The sequence below is a fragment of the Rhinoraja longicauda genome, chromosome 8 (genome assembly GCF_053455715.1).
Source record: "Rhinoraja longicauda isolate Sanriku21f chromosome 8, sRhiLon1.1, whole genome shotgun sequence".
NCBI classification, from domain to species: Eukaryota; Metazoa; Chordata; class Chondrichthyes; order Rajiformes; family Arhynchobatidae; genus Rhinoraja; species Rhinoraja longicauda.
Genome location: NC_135960.1, coordinates 41,467,573 through 41,490,694, shown reverse-complemented (window position 1 = coordinate 41,490,694; position 23,122 = coordinate 41,467,573). Strand labels below are relative to the sequence as shown.

The 23,122-nt window shown below is 42.3% G+C and overlaps 1 protein-coding gene and 1 long non-coding RNA gene across 3 annotated transcripts in view; one reads left to right on the top strand and one right to left on the bottom strand.

The window, feature by feature from the left end:
* Nucleotides 1-98: 98 nt before the first annotated feature.
* LOC144595878 (uncharacterized) lies at nucleotides 99-10,832 on the top strand. Its single transcript, XR_013547545.1, has 3 exons — nucleotides 99-183; nucleotides 3,037-3,213; nucleotides 10,492-10,832. It is a non-coding gene; the product is annotated as an uncharacterized LOC144595878 (long non-coding RNA).
* The window catches only part of LOC144595877 (leucine-rich repeat flightless-interacting protein 2-like), a 119,498-nt gene continuing 105,529 nt past the window's right edge, over nucleotides 9,154-23,122 (bottom strand). For both annotated transcript variants that reach the window (XM_078403707.1, XM_078403709.1), the window contains 5 exons: nucleotides 17,923-17,972; nucleotides 17,139-17,256; nucleotides 14,937-15,016; nucleotides 13,677-13,781; nucleotides 9,154-11,596 (listed from right to left, as the gene is read on the bottom strand). In XM_078403707.1, coding sequence (XP_078259833.1) covers nucleotides 11,486-11,596; nucleotides 13,677-13,781; nucleotides 14,937-15,016; nucleotides 17,139-17,256; nucleotides 17,923-17,972 — 464 coding nt within the window. In that variant the 3' untranslated portion in view covers nucleotides 9,154-11,485. The remainder of the gene's footprint in view (nucleotides 11,597-13,676; nucleotides 13,782-14,936; nucleotides 15,017-17,138; nucleotides 17,257-17,922; nucleotides 17,973-23,122) is intronic.

The window sequence follows — 23,122 nt, the reverse complement described above, 5'->3', positions numbered from 1 at the left end:
GGCCAGAGACACCGCCCCCTCCCTCCCCACGGAGCCGATTGGTGCAGCAGAGCCCCGCCCACCAGCTGGCCCGGCTCTCATAGGACGGGCGCACGTCAGTTAAACCGCGGCGCTTGGCGTCCGCACGTGGAGATGTCGCCGGCTCCGGCTCCGGCTCGCGGGCTGGATGTGCGAGCGACGACGGTTTGTGCGGAGGAGCGAGGCGTGTGTGCGGACGGGGCGGGGCGCCGGGCGAGGGTGTTGAGAGGGGAACGAGCAGGAATAGTCCATCTACGACCTCGCCGAGGCTAATAGCAGTCAGATATTGTTGCTACTATATTCCCCATCCGTTGTAAATAACGTTGGGCGCTGTTCGTGTTACGTCGTTCTCTTTCTCGGGCCCAAGGGATTACGGTGCAGCTCTGCGTTATCATTAATGATCCTGGACGCATGACTAATGCGGGACCATTACGTGTTATTCCCATTGATAATGAAGCGCGCTATTTTTCACCATTTAATCTATTGCCGTTTTCCAGTGAATTTTCAACTGCAGTGAATTGAAAGGAAATACTAGAGTAATGCTAGAGTAACTCAGAGGGTCAGGCAGTATCTGGAGAACACGGATAGGTGATGTTTGGGTCGGGATCTTTGATACTCTAAGAGAGGATGAAAACTTTTTCAAAGTAGGCATACCTGCAGGAGTTTTTGCAGTGGAGCAGTGAAATGTAGGCACAAGGATTTGCAGATGCTGGTTTATGACAAAAAAGTGTTGGAGTAACTCGGGGTGGGGTGGGGGTCAGGCAACATCTAACCTTATCTCCAAACTCGCAGGACTTTAGGTCAGCACTCATCTCTCCAACAGGATCCTCGACTTCCTGATCAACAGACCCCAATCAGTGAGGATAGGGGACAAATCATCCTCCACGATAATCCTCAACACTGATGCTCTGCAAGGTTGTGTACTCAGCCCCCATCTTTACACCGTGTACACCCACGACTGTGCAGCCATGTATTTAGTTAATTTTCAAATTCGCAGATGACACCACCATTGTGGGCTGGATATCAAATAATGATGATACGAGAAGGAGATTGAGAATGTTGTGTCCTGGTGTTGAGACAACAACCTTTCAATGTCAGCAAGACAAAGGAGATGGTGATCGATTTAAGGAAGCAAAGCAGTACACAAACCCCAGTTTGCATTGATGGTGCTGAAGTAGAGATGGTAAAAAAACTTCAAAATTCCTTGGAGTCAATATCACCATCAACTTCTGGACCACCCATATTGAAGCAACGACCAAGAAGGCATACCAACGCCACTACTTCCTTAGAAGGCTTAGGAAGTTTGGCATACAAATCTCACCAACTTCTACAGATGCACCATAGAAAGCATTTTATCAGGAATCATCATTGATTGGTTTGGGAACAGCTCCATCCAGGACCGTAAGAAATTGCAGCAAATTGTGGACGCAGCCCAGGCCATCACACAAACCAACCTATTGATTCCATTTATACCTAGTGCTGCCTCGGCAAGTCCAGCAGCATAATCAAGGACGAGTTGCACACTGGCCACTCCCTCTGCCCTCTCCCATCAGGCAAAAGGTATAGAAGTGTGAAAACGCACGCCACCAAATTCAGGGACAGTTTCTTCCCAGCTGTTATTGGGCAACTGAATCATCCTACCGTAACCAGAGAACAGTGTTGAACTACTATCTACCTCTTTGATGTCCCTTGGACTATCCTTGCCTGGACTTTGCTGGCTTTACCTTGCACTAAACATTATTCCCTTATCATGTATCTATGCACTGTCAATGGATTGATTGTAATCATGTATTGTCTTTCTGCTGACTGGTTAGCACACAACAAAAAACTCTTCACATGACAATAAACTAAACATCTCTGGAGAACAAGGATAGGTGATGTTTTGGGTCTGGTTGCATTCATTGCTTGTATTCTGGGGTTCTGCCTCATATCCTGAATTAAAGATGAGATAGATACTGAACCAGCAGGATTTCTGTATGGGATCTCCCGAGATGCTGCCTGACCTGCTGAGTTACTCCAGCATTTTGTGAATAAATCGATTTGTACCAGCATCTGCAGTTATTTTCTTATACTTTCTGTATGGGATGCTGGATTATCAGAGTTTTATAGTGCTAGGCTGTTATAAATGTAAAGGACAGAAGGAGATTGACTGAATTACTACAGGCAAAGGCTGGGAATAAAGGGGGCTTTTGTTGGCTGCCGGTGAGTAGTGGTCTTCTGCAGGGGCTGGTACAGAAAGTTGGTCTGCTACCTTTCACATTGTGTATCAATGATGTGGAAGATGGAATTGATAGTTTTGTGGCTAAGTTTGCAGATATGAAGATGGGTGGAGGATCAGGTAGTCTAGAGGAAGCAGGAAGTCACAGAAGGACTTGGACAGGTTGGGAAAGTAGGCAAAGTAATGGCAGATGGAATACAGCATAGTAAAGTGTGTGGTCATGTACTTTGGTAGGATTAAAGGTGGAATAAATGGGAAGAGGATTTGGAAATTGGAAGTGTAAAGGGACTTAGGAGTGTCCACTGGGGAGGAAACAGGAGGGGTGAGGTGTGGGAAAGGAAGGGAGAAATGGAGGAGGGGGAAAGGGAGTACAGGCAGAGGATCGTAAGGAGGGGTGTGGCATAAGAGGGAGGGGGTGAGAGGGAGCGGACGTGGGTGTCCACCTGCGGAGGGGCACGGAGAGGGAGTGGAATTACTTAAAATGGGAGAATTCAATCTTCATACCATTGGGCGATAAGATACCCAAGAAGAATATGAGGTCCTATTCCTGCAGTTTACATGTAGCCTCATTTTTGCAAATGAGGCAGAGGGCAGGTCATGGGAATGGGTTAAAATGGTTAACAATCCTCGGTGGGCAGAGTGTGTGTTTAGCAAAATGGTCACCTAGTCTTTGCTTGGACGTGCTGATATAAAGGAGGCCACCGCAGCAGTACCAAATGCAGTAATTTACACCCTGTTCTCAAAATCAGTTGGACTATCTGACATTTCTCTCCCTTTCTTGATCTCTGTCTCTACCACAGGGAACAGACTTTTAACAGACATCTACCACAAACCTGATGATCCCCACAGTTACCTTGACTGCCCATCCTGCCCCTTGCAAGATGCGGTCCTTTACTCTCAATTTCTCAATCTCCACCCCGCCTGCTCCCAAGATAAGGCTTTTCACTCCAGGACATCCAAGATGTTCAATTTCTTTGGTAAGTGATTCCCACCCTGCTGTTCTGAATGGATCCCTCACACATTTCTCCCACTGTTTCAAATGGGATAGACAAGGATGCAGTTAAAGGGAAAGAGAGTATAGGAATAATTAAGAAACACCCCAGAACTAACGGGCCACAAAGCTCACGAAGCAATTGGAGAGAATGTCCAAGTGTAATAGGAATCGATGTGGAAGCTGAGATGAGCAAAGGATTATAAGTACTAAACATAGCACAAAAAGTAAGGAAATTTGTGTTTGGTAGATTATTTCTTTGTTGTAACAATGCTTCTTGGCAATAAATCTTATACCGTTGGAAAGCCTGTTTATTTCCCTTTTAAATGGTGCCACATTTGTAAGGAACATGCATTTGTGGGATGAGCAGCAGAGCTGAGTATGTGGGTTGCGCCCATGAAAAATCTGCCAAATCTTCTCTGCCAATGCCAAACAGCTTATTCTGCCATTGACTCTTGTTCGGTGTTGTTTGGTGGATTGGATGATTGAAGTCTGAAGAAACAAGACATATTGGCAATTTAACAATTTATTCATTTAATAAACAGGAGCCTCAGTAGCGTGTGGAAGAACCATACACAGCCACAACAGCCTGGTACCTCCTCCTCATGCTAGTCACCAGCCTGGTCACACACTGTTGTGGGATGGCATCCCATTCTTCAACCAGCATTTGTCGCAAGTCAGCCAACGTGGTTGTGTTGGTCACTCTGGCACGAACAGCACGCCCAAGCTGATCCCACAAGTGTTCAGTGGGGTTGAGGTCAGGACTGCTGGCAGGCCATTCCATCCTCTCCACTCCCAAATTCTGGAGGTAGTCTCTGAGAAACCCTGCTCTGTGGGGGCGAGCATTGTCATCTTGGAGGATAGAGTTTGGTCCCAGACTGTGGAGATATGGGATTGCCCCTGGTTGCAGAATCTCATCTCGATATCTCTCTGCATTGAGATTGCCTCCAATGATGACAAGCCTCGTTTTTCCAGTGAGGGAGATGCCGCCCCACACCGTCACACTGCCTCCACCAAAAGATGTTACTCTATCGGTGCAGCAATCAGCATAGCGTTCTCCGCGTCTTCTCCACACTTTGACCCTATGATCCAACTGCCGTAGGCAGAATCTGGACTCATTGCTGAACATAACGTTCCTCCACATGTTCAGGTTCCAGTGCACGTGTTGCCGACACCAGCGCAAACGGGCCTGACGGTGAAGGGCAGTCATGGCAGGCCTCCTGGCAGCCCTATGAGACCGGAGATCGGCTGCGTGCAGTCTGTTCCGAATTGTCTGGGAGGAGAGCCGTCGGCCATATCGTCCTGCAAACCTTGACTGCAAATCTGTAGAAGACAGCCTACGGTTCCTAAGTGCTGACAGGGTGAGGAAACGGTCTTCTTCGGGTGTCGTCTTCTTGGGACGCCCACTTCGCGGCCTGTCTCTGACATCCCCCGTTATATGGAACTTGGCCTTCACTTTGTAGATGGTACTAGGGCTCACTCCAAATAATGCCGCAACTTGGTTTTGCGGAACATCAGCTTGAAGTTGCCCTATCGCATGGGCCCTATCCAGATCAGTCAAATGTGGCATGCCGATTCTTGGAGCAGACACCTACTGACCATTGTAGCAGGGCCCATGCTCACAGATGCTGCCAATCAGGTGCCAATCAGGCACCTGATTGTCAGCACCTGGGGGTACCAGAAGCTCAAAACAAGAGTCAATAGCAACAGCAGAATAAGCTGTTTGGCATTGGCAGAGAAGATTTGGCAAATTTTTCATGGGCGCAACCCATATACTCAGCTCTGCTGCTCATCCCACAAATGCATGTTCCTTACAAATGTGGCACCATTTAAAACAGAAATAAACAGGCTTTCCAACGGTATAAGATTTATTGCCAAGAAGCATTGTTACAACAAAGAAATAATCTACCAAACACAAATTTCCTTACTTTTTGTGCTATGTTTATATATGAATGGGCGAAGTATAAGAAGTAAAGTGGATGAGCTTGAGGCTCAGTTAGAGATTGGTAGGTATGACATTGTGGGGATGATAGAGACGTGGGTGCAGAAGGATCAGGACTGGGAACTGTATTCAGGGTTATATGTTCTATAGAAAGGACAGGCAGGTGGGCAGAGGTGGTGGTGTGGGATGGAATTCTGTCCCTTGCGAGGGGTGACATTGGGACTGACGATGTAGAGTCACTGTGGATAGAGTTGAGGAATAGAGTTGAGTAAAGGTAAGAAAACACTAATGGGAGTTATCTACAGACCCCCAAACAGTAGCCTGGATATAGGCTGCAAGTAAGTGCAGGAGTATATACTGTAAGTTGCAGCAGGAGTTAAAATTGGCATGTAACAAAGGTAATGCCACTGTAGTTATGGGGGATTTCAATATGCAGATAGACTGGGAAAATCAGGTTGGTTCTGGACCCCAAAAATGGGAGTTTGTAGAATGCCTCCGAGATGGATTCTTAGAGCAGCTTGTACTGGAGCCTACCAGAGAGAAGGCAATTCTGGAATTAGTATTGTCCAATGAAGCAGATTCAATAAGGGAACTCAAGATAAAGGAACCGCTTGGAGGTAGTGACGATAATATGATTAGTTTTAATCTGCAATTTGAGAGGGAGAAGGATAAACCAGGAATGTCAGTGTTGCAGTTGAACAAAGGGGGCTATGAAGGCATGAGAGAGAAGCTGGCCAAGGTCGAATGGAAAAGGATCCTAGCAGGAATGACGGTGGAACAGCAATGGCAGGAATTTCTGGGCATAATACAGAAGATGCAGGATCATTTCATTCCAAATAGGAAGATTCTAAAGGGAGTAAGGCAACCATGGCTGACAAGGGAAGTTAGAGATGGAATAAAACTAAAAGAAAATATGTATAAGATAACAAAGAGTAGCGGGAAGCCGGAGGAGTGGGCAACTTTCAAAGAACAACAGAAGAAAGCAAAAAGGGCAATATGGGCTGAAAAGATGAGGTACGAAGTGAAGCTGGCCAAGAATATAAAGAAGGTCAGTAAAAGCTTCTTTCGGTATGTTAGGAGAAAAAGATTAGTAAAGACAAATGTGGGTCCCTTGAAGGCAGAAACGGGTGAAATTATTATGGGTAACAAGGATATGGCGGAAGAGTTGAACAGGTACTTCGGATCTGTCTTCACTAAGGAAGACATAAACAATCTCCCCGATGTACTAGTGGACAGGATCAAGGGAGACAGAGGAACTGAAAGAAAGTTGCATTAGGCGAGAAATAGTATTGGGTAGACTGATGGGACTGAAGGCTGATAAATCCCCAGGGCCTGATGGTCTGCATCCCAGGGTACTGAAGGTGGCTCAAGAACTCGTGGATGCATTGGTGATCATTTTCCAATGTTCAATAGATTCCGGATCAGTTCCTGTGGATTGGAGGGTAGCTAATGTTATCCCACTTTTCAAGAAAGGAGCGAGAGAGAAAAGGGGAATTATAGACCAGTTAGCCTGACATCGGTGGTGGGGAAGATGCTGGAGTCAATTATTAAAGAGGTAATAACGGCGCATTTGGATAGCAGTAAAAGGATGTCCAAGTCAGCATGGATTTATGAAAGGGAAATCATGCTTGACTAATCTTCTGGAATTTTTTGAGGATGTGACAAGTAAAATAGATGAAGGAGAGCCAGTGGATGTAGTGTATCTAGACTTTCAGAAAGCCTTTGTTAAGGTCCTGCACGGGAGATTGGTGACTAAAATTAGAGCACATGGTATTGGGGGTAGGGTGTTGACATGGATAGAAAATTGGTTGGCAGACAGGAAGCAAAGAGTAGGAGTAAACGGGTCCTTTTCAGAATGGCAGGCAGTGGCGAGTGGAGTGCCGCAAGGCTCGTTGTTGGGGCCGCAACTGTTTACCATATATATTAATGATTTGGAAATGGGAATTAGAAGCAACACTAGCAAGTTTGCGGATGACACAAAGCTGGGTGACAATGTAAACTGTGAAGAGGATGTTAGGAGGTTGCAGGGTGACCTGGACAGGTTGAGTGAGTGGGCAGATGCGTGGCCTTTTCAGGTTGGCAGGCAGTGGCATTGAAAATGGCAATCAGTGGAGAGTGGGCTCGGTGCTGGGGCAGCAACTATTTACAATATAAATGATTTGGATGATGGGATTAGAAGTAACACTAGCAAGTTTGCGGATAACTCTGTTTAAAATTCTTACAAGTGCGTTGCCCATCTTAGTAATAATCCAGTGTATATAGAGTCAAAGAACATAAAAACACGTGTAGAAAAATAACTGCTGATGCTGGTTTAAAATTGAAGGTAGACACAAAATGCTGGAGTAACTCAGCGGGTCAGGCAGCATCTCGGGAGAGAAGGAATGGGTGATGTTTCAGGTCGAGACCCATCTTCAGACTGATGTCGGGAGGGGGCGGGACAAAGATAGGATGTAGTCGGAGACAGGAAGACTAGTAGGAGAACTGGGAAGGGGGCGGGGATAGAGAGGGGAAGCAGGGACTACCTGAAGTGGGAGATGTCAGTGTTCAAACTGCTGGGGTGTAAACTGCCCAAGCGAAATATGAGGTGCTGTTCCTCCAATTTGCGCTGGGCCTCACTCTGACAATGGAAGAGGCCCAGGACAGAAAGGTCAGATAAAAACATGTGTCTGAAGAAGGGAGGAGGAGGGGAGGGGGAGAGTGAGGGGAAAGGGGAGAGTGGGAGGGGAGGGGGAGAGTGGGGGGGGAAGGGGAGGGGGTAATCTTCTTGATTACCCTACCCTGGGTAAAAGACTGTATTCACCTTATCTATTCCCCTTATTATTTTATACACCTCTATACGATGACTCCTCAGCCTCCTGTGCTCCAAGGAATAAAGTCCTGGCCTGCACAACCGTTCTCTCTTGCTCAGGCCTTCGCATCCTGGTAACATCCTTGTAAATCTATTTTGCACTCTATCCAGCTTAATGACATTCTGAACACTTGCTAACGTGGCCTCCAACATTTTGTAGCCCATCTTAAATTGAGGCCATTAGCCACCCTCACCTCATCAGGCACCTCACGATAACTCACTTATCTCAGCTTGGGCTTCATCAATTTCTTCTCCAGTATCCCACAGTATCCTTAGTTATATCTGATCAGGCCTGGGAGATTTATCTTCCTTCACATGTATTAGGATAAGCAGCACCTCCTCGACGATAATATGGACTGTCCTCAAGACATCTCCATTAACTATCCCAAGTACCCCAACCTTCATATTTTTCTCCACAGTAAAAACTGTATTATATTAATACTCAAGTTGAATAGCAATAACTTATTTCTAAATTCTCCCACATTCATGCAATACCACTACCTTGTGAACCTCTATAAATTACCCTAGTGTGCAGATAAGTGGTAGAATGTGGGGGAAGTTGATGGAAATATGGGGAGAATAAAATTGTTTTAGTGGAGAATTAATATAAATGGTACTGGATGGTCATTATGCACTGTGTGTCGAAAGACCAGTTATTGTGTTATATGTCCATAAATCCAAAACAATATTTTTATTGTACAACATTATTTTATTCTTTTCATTCTTGGGTCTCAGTGTCTGGATTAAACATGCTAGGCAGCTGGATAAAGAATAAACCTATCTTCCCATTGGGGTCATTATCTGCAAATATATGGATTATTGTCAAGTTTTGTCTTGATACTTTTATAAAGTGCCGACAGCTAACTTTCTACCCTAAACATTGCTGCTATTTACGATTTTATTTTTGCCAGGACTACTTGCGCTTATTCCAATAAGTAGGATCTATTTTTATATCTTGTCTAAAAGATAGTCATCTATGTGTCAGCTTAAGTTACATGCTCAAGTCTCCTATGGCCTTTTCAGAGAAAAGACAGGTCCAAAGAAGATGGTCTATTTGTATAAAACAGTACATCCGTATTGTATCAGAAATTAAAAATGAACAAAAAAATAACAGAATCGACAATCTGATGGTCTTTGTAAAATGTTTTATTGGTTTGAGAATGTAGTGTCAACATTAATACTTGTGTTGCAGTAATTGCTTCTTGGAAATTGCAGTTGATCTTCCATTCTAAAACAAACTGAATCCAAAGTAATATTTTAAATTCCCCAACAGAAAACTCTCTTAACCAATTATCCTACACACGAGACCTCAATAAGGTCAAGAAAGAAAGCTCAGCTCGCTGCCTGAGGTAGTATCTGTTCAGGAGAACAAAAAAAAAATCAGCATGTACAACTTGTGAAAACAGAATTTTATAAACTACAATTATGTACATTTCTCTTTAAATCAAACAATAGACTGGTTTCAACGGTTCTTTTTAATAATATCCTATTGTTGCCATCTTCTGTTATTGAAAACTTTCATTTGCCTATGGCAAATGAAATCACTTAACACTTCCAAATTCACTTAATTCCTCAAATCTAAATATGTCCCAGTCATATATCTTGGGTAAGAGATGCTTGTTTCTTTTTTTTTATTAAGTGGAAAAACACAACTGTGTTTTTTTTTAAATGGAGCATTCCTTCAGCAGTTAGAAGCATGCTGCCTGTCCCGCTGAGTTACTCCAGCTTTTGTGGCTCTCTTTGGTTTCAACCAGCATCTGCAGTTCCTTCGTACACAGAAGCATGGTTTGTTGCAAATGCAGCTGGATCTGATACTTCAGCTAGAGAAGTTATAAGGTGAGGAAAGGGATGGAAAAAGCCATATTCTTCCAGGAAAGAAAAAATAACTATTCCTTGAACCACAAAGCCAAGTAGGCCTCTATTTTGTCCATTGACAACTGCCTTGTGGTCAAACCACCATCGCCTGTGTCACCACTGATGTCCTTCTTAAAGACAACCAGAGGTCAAACTATTGCAAATTTCACAAAAACTGTCTGTCTATAGTAAATAGCTATACTGTTTCTTAATGGCCTCTTTCATCTCTACCCTCTTTCATCTCATCATTCCAGACAACTGATTTTCATGTTATCGGAGAGAAAACAGTCATTGTTTGGAATATCTCCATTTGCATGTATGTCCAATTTACTGTTAAAACTTCTTTTGTTTTACAAGACAAGATCCATTTGGCAGAATTAAATGAAAATGACTTAAGATAAAATCTGGAGCATTAACTGAATTTAATCCTCAGTATGATAATTTAAAATCGTTTTCAAGACTTTCACTATATTAAGTGTCCTGCTGGTTTGACTTGCCTGAGATGCCCAGAATTCTTGTCTGACTGACTAGAGATTTATTCTCATGACTTGATTCACCTATTCTTTGAAGAGTATGCTATAATCCATGTACCACTTACAATATTCCCTTCCTTTCTTTAGTTCTGCAATCTCCAGTGGTCGAGTCCAGGGCTATGAGCAAATCGTGGTAAAAATATTTTAAAATATGAAACTACAGATTAAGGGAACACGGTGCGACTGGCAACATCCTTCACTGTATTGGCAACTTGACGTATTATTGGTCGCAACCAATAAATCACAAGTCAAGAGTGTTTAATTGTCATATGTACTGGTAACGAAACAATGAAATTCTTCGTTTTACAGGCCAAGTTAGATTTTAATTGTTCTGTTCCCGGTACTTAATGATCTTTATACCAGCATTGAACAAGAAAATTAAGTGCAATGGCTCACCATCACATTTTAAATAAATTATTCCCCCCAGATTCTGGAAATGCAGGCTTTTCTCTGTGGTGGTAACTGAGTAGTTGACTTGGCAGACAATTTCAAGGGGTAGTTAATAGTCAACGATGTTGATGTAATACTGAAGTCACAAATAGGTTAATACAAGTGAGAATGCCAATTATACAATTATAAATATAAATCCAGTTTAAATAAATCCACTGAACCAGTTGTGTTTTTAAAACAACTCAATACCCTTGTGGTTACTTTTTTGATACCATTTAAAAAAAAAGTTCAGTTACTTGAAGCTGATTTTTAAGTTCTTAGTTGGTTGAAGTGGCAAATAAACTCATGTTCAATGATTTTTAGTCCAGTAACATTATCACTGCTCTAACTATACTCCTCTGCTGGGGTTAACATATAGCTTAAAACTAGATCCCCATAAAGCTCGCCTATTACTTGCTGATGGAATCATAGAACAATATAGCATATTATGAGGCTATTCAGCCCATCATGTCTCTGCTATAAGTGTTGACTGCGAAGCCTTCTAAACAAAATGGAGTAAGTCGCAAGTCAGAAACGTGCAATTTTTTTCTCAGCAATGTGTCGTAACAGTGAAGCGTCTCAATACATCTTCTGTTTTTAAAAGCTTTTTTTTTATAACAAGCAGTTGGGCACACATTTGACAGGAGGCCCCTTATTGTTGTGATAGCAGGGCACTCCGGTTAGCTTTCATTTTCTCCAGCCTCTTCGATAGGTGGGTGTTACTCATTTCTAGCTCATCAATTTTATCCAATGCCGAGCGAACCTATTGAGAGGAAGTAGAATCGTAAGATCATCCCAGATTCATACGTGAGATTCAAAGTTACACCATATGTGAGCACCTATCCAAGTTACAACAGCAGAAATGATCATACAATGAAGTTTGGAACACAATAGCAGCCCTGATTTTATTACTTGATTAGATACAGCCCTTTCATTTGGGTTACCAAATTATAGAGAACCCATTGTTTTGGGAAATTTGTAGTTTTTGCATTTTCTGGCCTCCAGAATAAAATTTGAGTCATCAAGTTGCAATTTATTAGAGTATGGAAACATGGTTAAATCACTGTCACAGTGGAAAAGTAAACATTTATCTTGAATAAAACAGCAGTGGCTACAAACTATTTCCAGTTATGTTCAACCCTCTATATGTAGGTGTATGCCCAAGAGAAACTACAGAAAGAAATGCAAGAATTTTTTCAGAGATGAAGGACTGGTAGAGATGAATAGACTGGAGAAGCTGTAGTTGATCTCCTTGGAGCAGAAAAGGTTGAATTTTGATAAATAAACAGAAAATTCTCCCATTAGCGAAATTTAGTCAACAACATAGCTTTAAGGTGAATGGCAGGAGAATCTAATGCAAATTTGGGAACATTGGAAATATTGGAAAGCTGTGGTCTGTAATACAATACCTTAAAACATTTAATTGTATTTTATATTTCTAAAAAATAAATTTGATTTAACACAGTAAGGGGAAAAAAATGCAGGGCTATGGAGGAATAATCACAGATTTAGGCCAAACTGGAATGCTCGTAAAAATAAAACTGGCAGGATACAGAGGCACCGCCTGTCATCACCATCGATGACTACGAACTCGATGCCGTCCATCAGTTCACGTACCTGGGCTCCACCATCACTGACAACCTCTCCTTGGACACAGAGATTGACAAGAGGATCGGGAAGGCAGCTATAACTCTCGCTCGCCTCACAACTCGAGTGTGGACCAATCCAAAGCTGACAGTGAAGACAAAGATAGCAGTCTACAACACTTGTGTCAACAGCACGCTGCTGTACGGCAGTGAGACATGGACTAATATGCCAGACTGGAGAGAAGACTCAACACCTTCCACCTTAGAAGCATCCGCCGTATCCTGGGTATATACTGGCAAGACAGAGTGTCCAACGCCGAGATTCTGTCTCGCGCTGGCCTTCCGAGTATGTACACTACTCAGGCAGCGCAGGCTGCAGTGGCTGGGCCATGTCCACCGCATGGAGGATGACCGTATTCCAAAAGACATCCTCTATGGAGAACTAACAGCTGGGAGGAGAACCATCGGCCGCCCCCCGGCTACGTTACAAGGATGTCTGCAAGAGAGATTTGAAGGTGCTCGACATCGATGTGGAGTCCTGGGAGAGCCTTGCAACTGACCGTACAAGGTGGAGAGGTACCCTGAACCAACATCTCAAAACGGGGGAAGAGAAACTGATGAATGCAGCGGCAGAAAAGCGGGCATGCAGAAAGGAGCGCAGCAACTTCAACAGACCAGAGTCCACACACAGATGTGACCTTTGCGACAGAGACTGTCACTCCCGCATTGGTCTCTTCAGCCACAAGCGAGGTGTGGAGCAAGCGAGGTGTGGAGGTGTGGAGCAAGCAGCCAACTAGGATGGATCACCATGGTCAGCCATGACCAAGGGGGCCTAAGAAGGCCAAACTGGAATGCTCTTGTAAAAATAAAACTGGCTTGATAGGGTGAATGGATTTCTTTTCAGTTATAGCAATTCAATAATTAAATTAAAACATCAGGCAGTGATGTACATAGTTTAACAGCAACTATTAATTTTCTTTTCACCAGAGATCATTTACTTTGAAACAACACCACTATTTACAGGAGCAATTTCCAAATGCAGCAATTCAAACCAAATTTAGGGTTGGCTGTACACACAATACCACATGGGGTATTGCATCAACTAGTGAGACTGGCATGTTGTGAATATAAAAGCACTCACAATAAATAAAATCGCCTTAATCAAGATAAATCTCTAAATGCACATTAGATTTTTGTTTTTGCATCTATATATATTCTACCACTGAGATTCCTTGTACAATTGTCAGGTCATCTTACCTCTCTTTGGAGTTTCCGCTTCTCAGCTTTAAGTTCATCTTCCACTTTCTCTGCATTTTCTGCTGCTGTCTTGCACCGTAACACCTGGCTTTCAAGTCGAATGATCTGAAATAGTTCCCAATTCGACCATGCAACCCGCCCGCCCCCCCCAGAAAAAATGGAACATTAGGCAATTTCTTAAGGGGTAGATGGAAAGCATCACAATAATCTTGATCAAAAAGATATATATGAGTAGCATTCAATAACTGATTATTGACAGTGTGGTAACCAACATACCTCACCGCTTCGCACAATTAGTTAATTTAGCAAGTTTAATAATAATAATAATAATAATATATTTATTTTATATAGCGCCTTATCACATGCTCAAAGCGCTTTACAAATACATTTAACATAAAGACAAACAGACAAACTATCCTGACGGAAAAGCGGCGAATACTCAACGCCAGCGTCCTCTCACGTCAGGGTCCGGCAGCAGACATCAAAAAGCACAAGACACACAGATACAATTTTTTACACAAAACAGCCATCACAGTGATTGCTCTAGGCATACCCTCACTGTGATGGAAGGCAAAGTCTTATCTCCTCCTCATTCTTCTCCCGTGGCGCCACGAGGCAGTCGAGGCTCCCAACCCCTTGAAGCCGTAACTTAATCCGTATTTATATTGTTAACAAGTAAATAATAGCCAATCAATTTATTATTATGCATGTGGTTAGTTAAGCATGGAATGTTGGTCAAAGGTAAAGCGGGGGGGGGGGACTTCTTGTCAAAAATAATGCTAATGAATTTTCAACATCCGCTTGAATGAGAAACTGAATATATGGCACTTCAAAGGTATACTGTGTGGAATCAAGGCCCCTAGTGAGGTACGGCCCAAGCAGAAATAAGGCAAGTACCAACTGAATCAAGATGGTAGAAGTGTATTTTCAATACAATTCCTTGACCTCAAATCACAATTATTTTTGCAATTATCTTTGCTCCAGTGATCTATCTAGGTGAAAAGAATTGTCCTGAATTTTACCATCTTTTTTAACCAATTTTAATATTTAAATTGGATTAGAACATCTAGGATCTGAAAAGCACACGAGGGAGACTGAATAGGTAGGCTGAGATAAGAAGTAAAGTCCCAATATTGGGATGTGTACACAGAGTACGGGAGGAGATTAAAGGCTGGTTGAGAATCAACGACAATAGAGTTCACAAGGTGAACTTTTTTTTCTCCTATACTTTCTCATGCAGGAACACCATTAAATTCTTACATTTTGTTCCAGTGCAGTTATTTCCTGTTCGGTCTTCGTGAGTTTAAACTTGTAATCGCTGATTTGTCTGTTAGCATCTCCTTTAAAAGAAAATTCACCTGTTATGATAAGCCAAGTCTCAGGTTCATTTTGAGATAGTGAAAGATTTGCAAGTGATCAGACAACTGACCTCTAGATTATATTAATACTTGACAATAACATATTTTTAGCAGTAACACAATAGAATGAGTCAAACATCAGGATGAGGTCAGGGTGAAGGGGGAAGAAATACTAAGAAGAGAAGGCCAAAGTAAACATGAAGTTTAAAGGTAATCTGCATGTTTATAATTCAAGATAAACAGAAACAAAACTATGTAAAGGAAAGAACTGCAGATGCTGGTTTAAATTAAAGGTAGACACAAAATGCTAGGGTAACTCAGTGGGACAGGCTGCATCTCTGGAGAGAAGGAATGGGTGATGTTTCGTGTCAAGACCCTTCAGACTTGTTAGGGGAAAGGGAAACGAGAGAGAGACAGTGGTGTACAGAGATATAGAACAAATGAATGAAAGATATGCAAAAAAGTTACGATGATAAAGGAAACAGGCCATTGTTAGCTGTTTGCTAGGTGCAAATGGGAACCTGGTGCAATTTGGGTGGGGGAGGGATGGAACACTCGCTCTCAGGAGGCCACAGGTGGCAGATGCTCCAACGAGGTTGCGGCCCTTGAGAAACTGGACGGCGGGCCCCACAGTCAGATTTGGAGACGGCGTCGCGGAGATGTTAGGAGAGAACCCGGCAGCGGTCGAGGGCAGTTGCTGGCGGTCGAGGAACTTCAAGGAACTATGCACTTGCACTTGGGCTGATGGAACCAGAAGGAGGAAGATGGAGAGGATATGGTGCGTGAAGTGGGTGGGTGGTCGGCAAATGGAACCAGGATGGGGATGGTGGTGAAAAAGAGTGATGGGGTTTGTAGAATGGTCACTTTCCTTCCTTATCCGATTTCAACATTTATAGCCTTTATGTTCACGCTCATTACCCTCCAACCTCAATTGTCATAATCACCATTTGGATGCGCCCTCAACCGCTGCCGGGTCCTCTCCAGACGTCTCCGTGGCGCTGACCCCGAATCCGACTGTGGGGACCCGCCGCCTGGTTTCTCAAGGGCCGAAACCTCGTTGGAGCATCTGCCGCTTGTGACCTCCTGAGAGCGAGAGTTCCATCCCTCCCCCACCCAGTCGCACCAGGTTCCTGTTTGCACCTAGCAAACAGCTAACAATGGCCTGTTTCCTTTATCATCGTTACTTTTTTGCATATCTTTCATTTGTTCTATTTCTCTCTACATTACTGCCTATATCACTCATTTCCCTTTCCTCTAACTAGTCTGATGAAGGGTCTCAACCCAAAACGTCACCCATTCCTTCTCTCCAGAGATGCTGCCTGTCCCGCTGAGTTAGTCCAGCATTGTGTGTCTAGAATCAAAACTATGTTTGATTAATATACAAGCCCAATTGGTCCAACACATTTTACTGAATAACCTCGTTAAATCCTGGCTAATACCAAAAGGCCAAAGACAACATTTCCTGAAATAGACACAGTGGTGGAGTAACTCAGCAGATCAGGCAGCATCTCTGGAGAATATGGACAGACAACTTCAGATTGATGTGGGGGGGGGGGAGGGAGAAAGCTGGAAGAGAGGTGGAAATAAAGCAGCAACTGTAGTTCCTTGTGTCTACAAAATGTTCTGAGATCTGTAGATGTTTACAAGCCAGTATAAGCAGGAAATTAAATGTCAGGCAGGAATGCTGACCTGTTGAGATGTGGTGAAGCAAATGCTTAGCATTTGAACTAAAAAATAGAATTTTGACTTTAGGTAACAATGCAGTAACCTTCTTCAACATGATTGCTACACTTTCTCACTGCTATTATTTCCATGTTATGTAGCTAGAGAGAGCCAGGAACGTGATTGAGCAATTTTATTTACAGATATTCTTTGAAAGTATATATATTTTTAAATATATGCTGCTCAACGTAACAGGGTGAGTGACAATTTGACCAGGTTAGGAATCCAGTGAGCAAGGGTGCCATTCTCAAAGTAGGCCAAATTGAGCGTGAATCCACTCGAGCCCATGAGATCTGTGTTTAGCTACTATCTAATGTGAAATATACTTACACACTGTAAGCAAAGATGTACATTAAGCAGAAGACAGGAATTTGAGACTTACTTTGCGCATCAATCACTTGTACCTCCATCCCATTTTCCAAGATTATATCACTGTTTGCTGCCTTTTCTGTCATTCCACCCTTGGTTTTCTCATCCAGTTGTGCCTTCAATTTTTTAATCTTATGCAAATCAAATTCAAAATCAGAAATAATTTTGCACAAGCTAAATATGAACACAAAATATTTGAAATACTAATCTGACTCACTGTGCCTACCCACAAATCCCCATCCCATTGTCTAACCCCAACTAGTGTGATCTTATCGACAATTAACAACTTCCTAAGATACAGTATTTTACTGAATGCTTCATCACTTAGTTTGACTGACCAAGGCCTTCACTTTATAGAAAGCATCTACTTCATCAATCCGAGCACAATTTGAAACCACAGTCCAGAGATGCAAGATTAGCATCTGACTTAACAGAGCACCAGTTTGTAGAAAATAAACAACTAAAAAGGGTTGAGGGAAACAAGAAAGAATGCGGATCCTGGAACCTTGATAAAGCCTCCTCTTTCCTCTTATTCCCCACTTCCCTCGTTGTTATCTCCCTGTTTGCCTCCTCCCTTTTATTTTTGTTCTGCTCTCCTACTACTCCAGCCAGTTCCTCATCCCCTTTTTCAGTCCTTGACCCTTAACCCCTCTTCTTTAATTTGTCCCATTTTCCCACCTGTTCCCTCCCATTCCCATCTTCTTGTTCCTTCTGAGCCCACCCCTGCAACCTGTTTACACCCTAAATTGCTTTCCTCCTCTTGCCTCACCTGTTCTCCCTACCCCAAGGGTCCTTACCTGTTCTAATAATGCTTCCTTTTCATCTACAAATGTATTCACCCTAAAATCTGCAGAAGGGAAAAATAAATCTTTATGAACAAGCAAGGGCAAAAATCATTAATTTAAAAGAAAAACATAGGACAAAAGAGAATGAGGAATGCTGAAGTTAGTGTAAAAAGTTAAATGAGTTATTCACATACCACAATGCACGGCAAGGGTGAGCCCAGGTTTAGTTCAACGTCAGTATGAGTGCTGGAACATCGGGCTGCATGCAAACAGTCTAATCTTCCATTTTGTTTAGCATGCAATTTCCCTATGACCAAACAGAACTGGAACACAAAATCTCATTATCCTTGTAATTTGGGGTTACATAAAATATTATAACACACCAGAGAGAGAGGGAAGATGAATAAGTGGGAGGAAGAGAAAGGGAGAAATAAAGGCAAGCAGTGGAAGAGACAGACACAGACATATAAAGTGAGATAGACTGTGAACAAGAAAGATTGAGCTGACAGTATGAAAAAAGAGCAAATTATAAAGCAAAGGAGAGACTCAGAAATTACACAGAGGGTGTGTGAGCACGTGTATGACAGAGACAGGAAACATCCGGTGGATTGGCAGCTTTGCTCCTTGACAAAATAACAAATTGCCACCATGCATATCATCAGCCACACACATGCATAGTATATTCACTGTGCTTGACTTGCACAGTAAAAGGATGTGAAGGGTGCCCCTTGGTGTGTTATAATTTCATTGCACTATTGCAATTGACAGGTTACTTATTCCAAAAGGAGTTTACAATTAGTTATTTTAGAAGCTACACATTTATTAGTTAGTGGGAATGAGCAGACAACTTGTGGAAATGATATATGAATTACATGGAAAGACAAATGTTACATAAGAGCTACAGTAAAACACCAAAAATCTAGATGTGATTGTTCAGAAATCCTGATGGTCTGGCATGTTTTAATAATTAGTCTGGAATGTGAGCCGGGGTTGGGGGTAGGTCCTAGACTGGGTTATGTGTTTAGTTATGGTTGGTGGCTGGAACATCATGGATCATGAATCTGGATAGGTTGTGGCTGTACCCAGTGTTGAGTGTTTGTGTATTTCCTGCTTCCTTTAAACTCACCGGCTTCACTAGAAAATGTATTACACTGTTGTGTAACATGAGAAAAAAAGTGAAATAAAAGTCCCTTGGGGTTTTAATAGGCGTCATATCCAATTGTGCAGGAAATTGATATTGGATATCCAATTGAAATATTGCTCCAAAGTCCCAAGGATGTCAGGCCAAAATCCCTAGAGTGCCAGATATTTGCAGTTTTACTGTACTTAGACTTGTCACAAAAATATGATCACCAGGAAAGCATATGCTGGAATGCAAATTTCTATCATTTTGTTCCTGAGCAACGTGAGTCCAGTATGTTACCTTCTAGCTACTCTCAAGAATATAAGCCCATTCTGTGGGGAGTGAATCCATGATGCACTTTAAAAGTAGGGTGAGTGTCTGAGTCTTTGGGGGTTTGCCTGTGTTCCTCACACTGACCCGTTTCACTGATTTTGCCTCATCAACAATGATGTTTAGTTTAGTTCAGAGATACAGCATGTAAACAGGCCCTTCAGCCGACTGAATCCGCGCCAACCAGTGATCACCTGTTTTCTACATTATTCTACACACTAGGATTTATTCTACACACTAGGAACAAATCTCTACCAATTATTTCTCCTTAATATAATGGGTTATGTTGGATGGTGTTTTTTGTCATGCAGTGTAGTGTAGAGGTCTGTCTGTGAAACCAATAGTAATGAGACATGGTCAATGTTTGTGATTAACCCACACACTTAGGTATTTATGAATATCTGAAAAGCTACATCTGTATTTATCCCATGATCGACACCTGTGAGTGCATTGGCAGCTCCTTTCTGATGGAGCTTGCAGGCGAATGGAAACATTTAACAATGTTACCGATTCGTTACAGATACTAACGAATCGGTATTAAAGAAAGCAAACTCAATGCTAGCATTTATTACAAGAGGGCTTGTATACAAAAACAGGGATGTAATGTTGAGGCTCTATAAGGTACAGGTAAGGCCTCATTTGGAATATTGTGAGCAATTTTGGGCACCATATCTGAGGAAGGATGTACTGGCTCAGGAGAGGGTCCAGTGGAGGTTTACAAGAATGATCCCAGGAATGAGTAGGTTAACCTATAATGAGCATTTGTCGGCACTGGGCCTGTACTCGCTGGAGTTTAGAAGAATGAGGGAAGACCTCATTGAAACATACAGAATAGTGAAAGGCTTGGATAAAGTGGATGTGGAAAGGATATTTCCACTGGTGGGGAGACTAGGACTAGAGGTCATAGCCACATAATTAAAGGACGTTCTTTTAGGAAGGAGATGAGGAGAAATTTATTTAGTCAGAGGGTGGTGAATCTGTGGAATTCTTTGCTACAGAAGGCTGTGGAGGCCGTCAATGGATATTTTTAAGGCAGAGATAGATAGATTCTTGAATAGTACAGGTGTCAGAGGTTGTGGGGAGAAGGCAGGACAATGGGATTAGGAGGGAGAGATAGATCAACAATGATTGAATGGTGGAGTAGACTTGATGGGCCAAATGGCCTAATTCTACTCCATTCCTTAGGACCTTAAGTCAGGAACATGATGTACAGAAGTGGCAGGGTTTAGGGTGGGGTCTGGGAGTATTTCAATCCATCCATGTGAGAACACTGAAATGGGGTGGGAAGAAGGTAAGCGGATTGCTCACCCATTGCCCAATATTCTATTCTCACTTTACAAAATGGAGTTTTAACTCGATAACCTGAACTTTTAACAGTGACAGAAAAAAAGTATTTGAAAGATGAGCAATGTGTTGATTACCCTAAACAGAGGTGTTGCATGATTAGAGCAGGCTGTGGGCTGAATGGCTTACTTCTGCTCCCAGTTTTGCTATTTCTACTAAACATAAGAGTCAAAATGCAATAAATTCAATTTAGTAGCATGAACAACGTGAAAGCAGGTTCTTCCCTTCCTTACCCTACTTTTAGTTCAGGAGGTTTGTGCCAACTCCCTAATGATAATCATTAACTATCATCATAGGCAGATCCTTTAGCTCAACCTGCAATCCATCCCATACTTAAGCATGTTTTCCATTCCTGTTACCCTTAGTACTCCTGGAGACTTCAACTGTTTGACAGCAGACCCACAGTTATTGGTTGGTTTCTTGTAATCTTTCTGAATATTCAATTATCGAGTGCAAGACCCAAAGGTAAGCAGAGGGCAATCTGGGACTGGCAAGGGTTTTAAACAAACCTAATCCTGTGCTCAACCATTATGAACAATGCTTTTCAGCAGTGCTGAATTGCCACTTGGGGGAAGATAAGAGCTCAGCAGAGTAACTCTCAAATTATTACACTCAAATCAAGAGATATTGATGAAGGTGGAGACCAGCATGAAGCGGGGACCTTAATGCAGGTACATAACAGATATCTAAACTCATACAGACACATGACACAAAAGGTCTTGGCATGCAGCAAGATATGTGCAACATACCACACCTTTGCATTTACACATGCACAGACATTTTGCAGGAGTTCCTGCAGATTAATCATTTCTTCCCAAATAAAGGGGCAATGAAACTGATTAATCCATTCCCCAGCTCCTCACACATGCCATGGATAAAATGGTTAATCAAATGGCCTGCAGCAACCAGCTAAGTTATCATTGACAGAGTTTTATCATTCTATATTGCCGCTATGAAACGGTAAATCCATATATGCATGTACTCAGGAATAGTCTGTGCCCAAAACCTTTATCACATGTTGATTGGCAGTGTCACAGTTCAACTTAAAACATAAAATACAGAATGACTCTAAACTTAGAACAGTTTGATCAAAATATTCATATTGTGACTTTTTATTCAGATTCCAGCTGTGTCACAGTGCCTCATTTATGCGGTGCCTATTTTAAGACTTAATGACATTAATCCATATGAAAACTGTAACATAAGGCTAGACACAGTGGCCAGTACACTGTGACTTTTCACCTCTCCAAGATACATGTATATATTCAAGGCACAACAATAGGAATTCAAGTAATTTCTGATGCAATCTATGCTTCATTTAATTTTAAGCAGCTGTTCAGGGTTTCTATGAGTGAGCTATGTCTATCTTTATAATTTCACAGCAAAAATGAATATATAAATGAAGTGATATTTTTCAGGGAATGTTCAAACAAAAAGCAGAGGAATAGCAGCCACAAATCATCACATGCAGTTACAGTGCCCTCCAGAATGTTTGGGGCAAAGACCCATCATTTATTTGCCTCTGTATTCCACAATTTGAGATTTGTAATAGAAAAAAATCACATGTAGTTAAAGTGCACATTGTCAGATTTTATTAAAGGGTATTTTTATACAATTTGGTTTCACCATGTAGAAATTACAGCTGTGTTTATACATAGTCCCCCATTTTAGGGCACCATAATGTTTAGGACACATGGCTTCACATGTGTTTGTAATTGCTCACGTGTGTTTAATTTCTCCTTAATGCAGGTATAAAAGAGCTCCCAGCACCTGGTCTTTCCTCCTGTCTTTCCATCACTGTTGGAAACTTTTATTGCTGTTTATCAACATGAGGACCAAAATTGTGCCAATGAAAGTCAAAGAAGCCATTATGAGACTGAGAAACAAGAATGAAAATGTTAGAGACATCAGCCAAACCTTAGGCGTACCAAAATCAACTGTTTGGGACATCATTAAGAAGAAAGAGAGCTTACTAATCACAAAGGGACTGGCAGGCCAAGGAAGACCTCCACAGCTGATGACAGAAGAATTCTCTATAATAAAGAAAAATCCCCAAACACCTGTCCGACAGATCAGAAACACTCTTCAGGAGTCAGGTGTGGATTTGTCATTGACCATTGCCCGCAGAAGACTTCATGAACAGAAATACAGAGGCAACACTGCAAGATGCAAACCACTGGTTAGCCGCAAAAATAGGATGGCCAGGTTACAGTTTGCCAAGACGTACTTAAAAGAGCAACCATAGTTCTGGAAAAAGGTCTTGTGGACAGATGAGACGAACATTAACGTATATCAGAGTGATAGCAAGAGCAAAGTATGGAGGAGAGAAGGAACTGCCCAAGATCCAAAACATACCACCTCATCTGTAAAACACGGTAGTAGGGGTGTTATGGCCTGGGCATGTATGACTGCTGA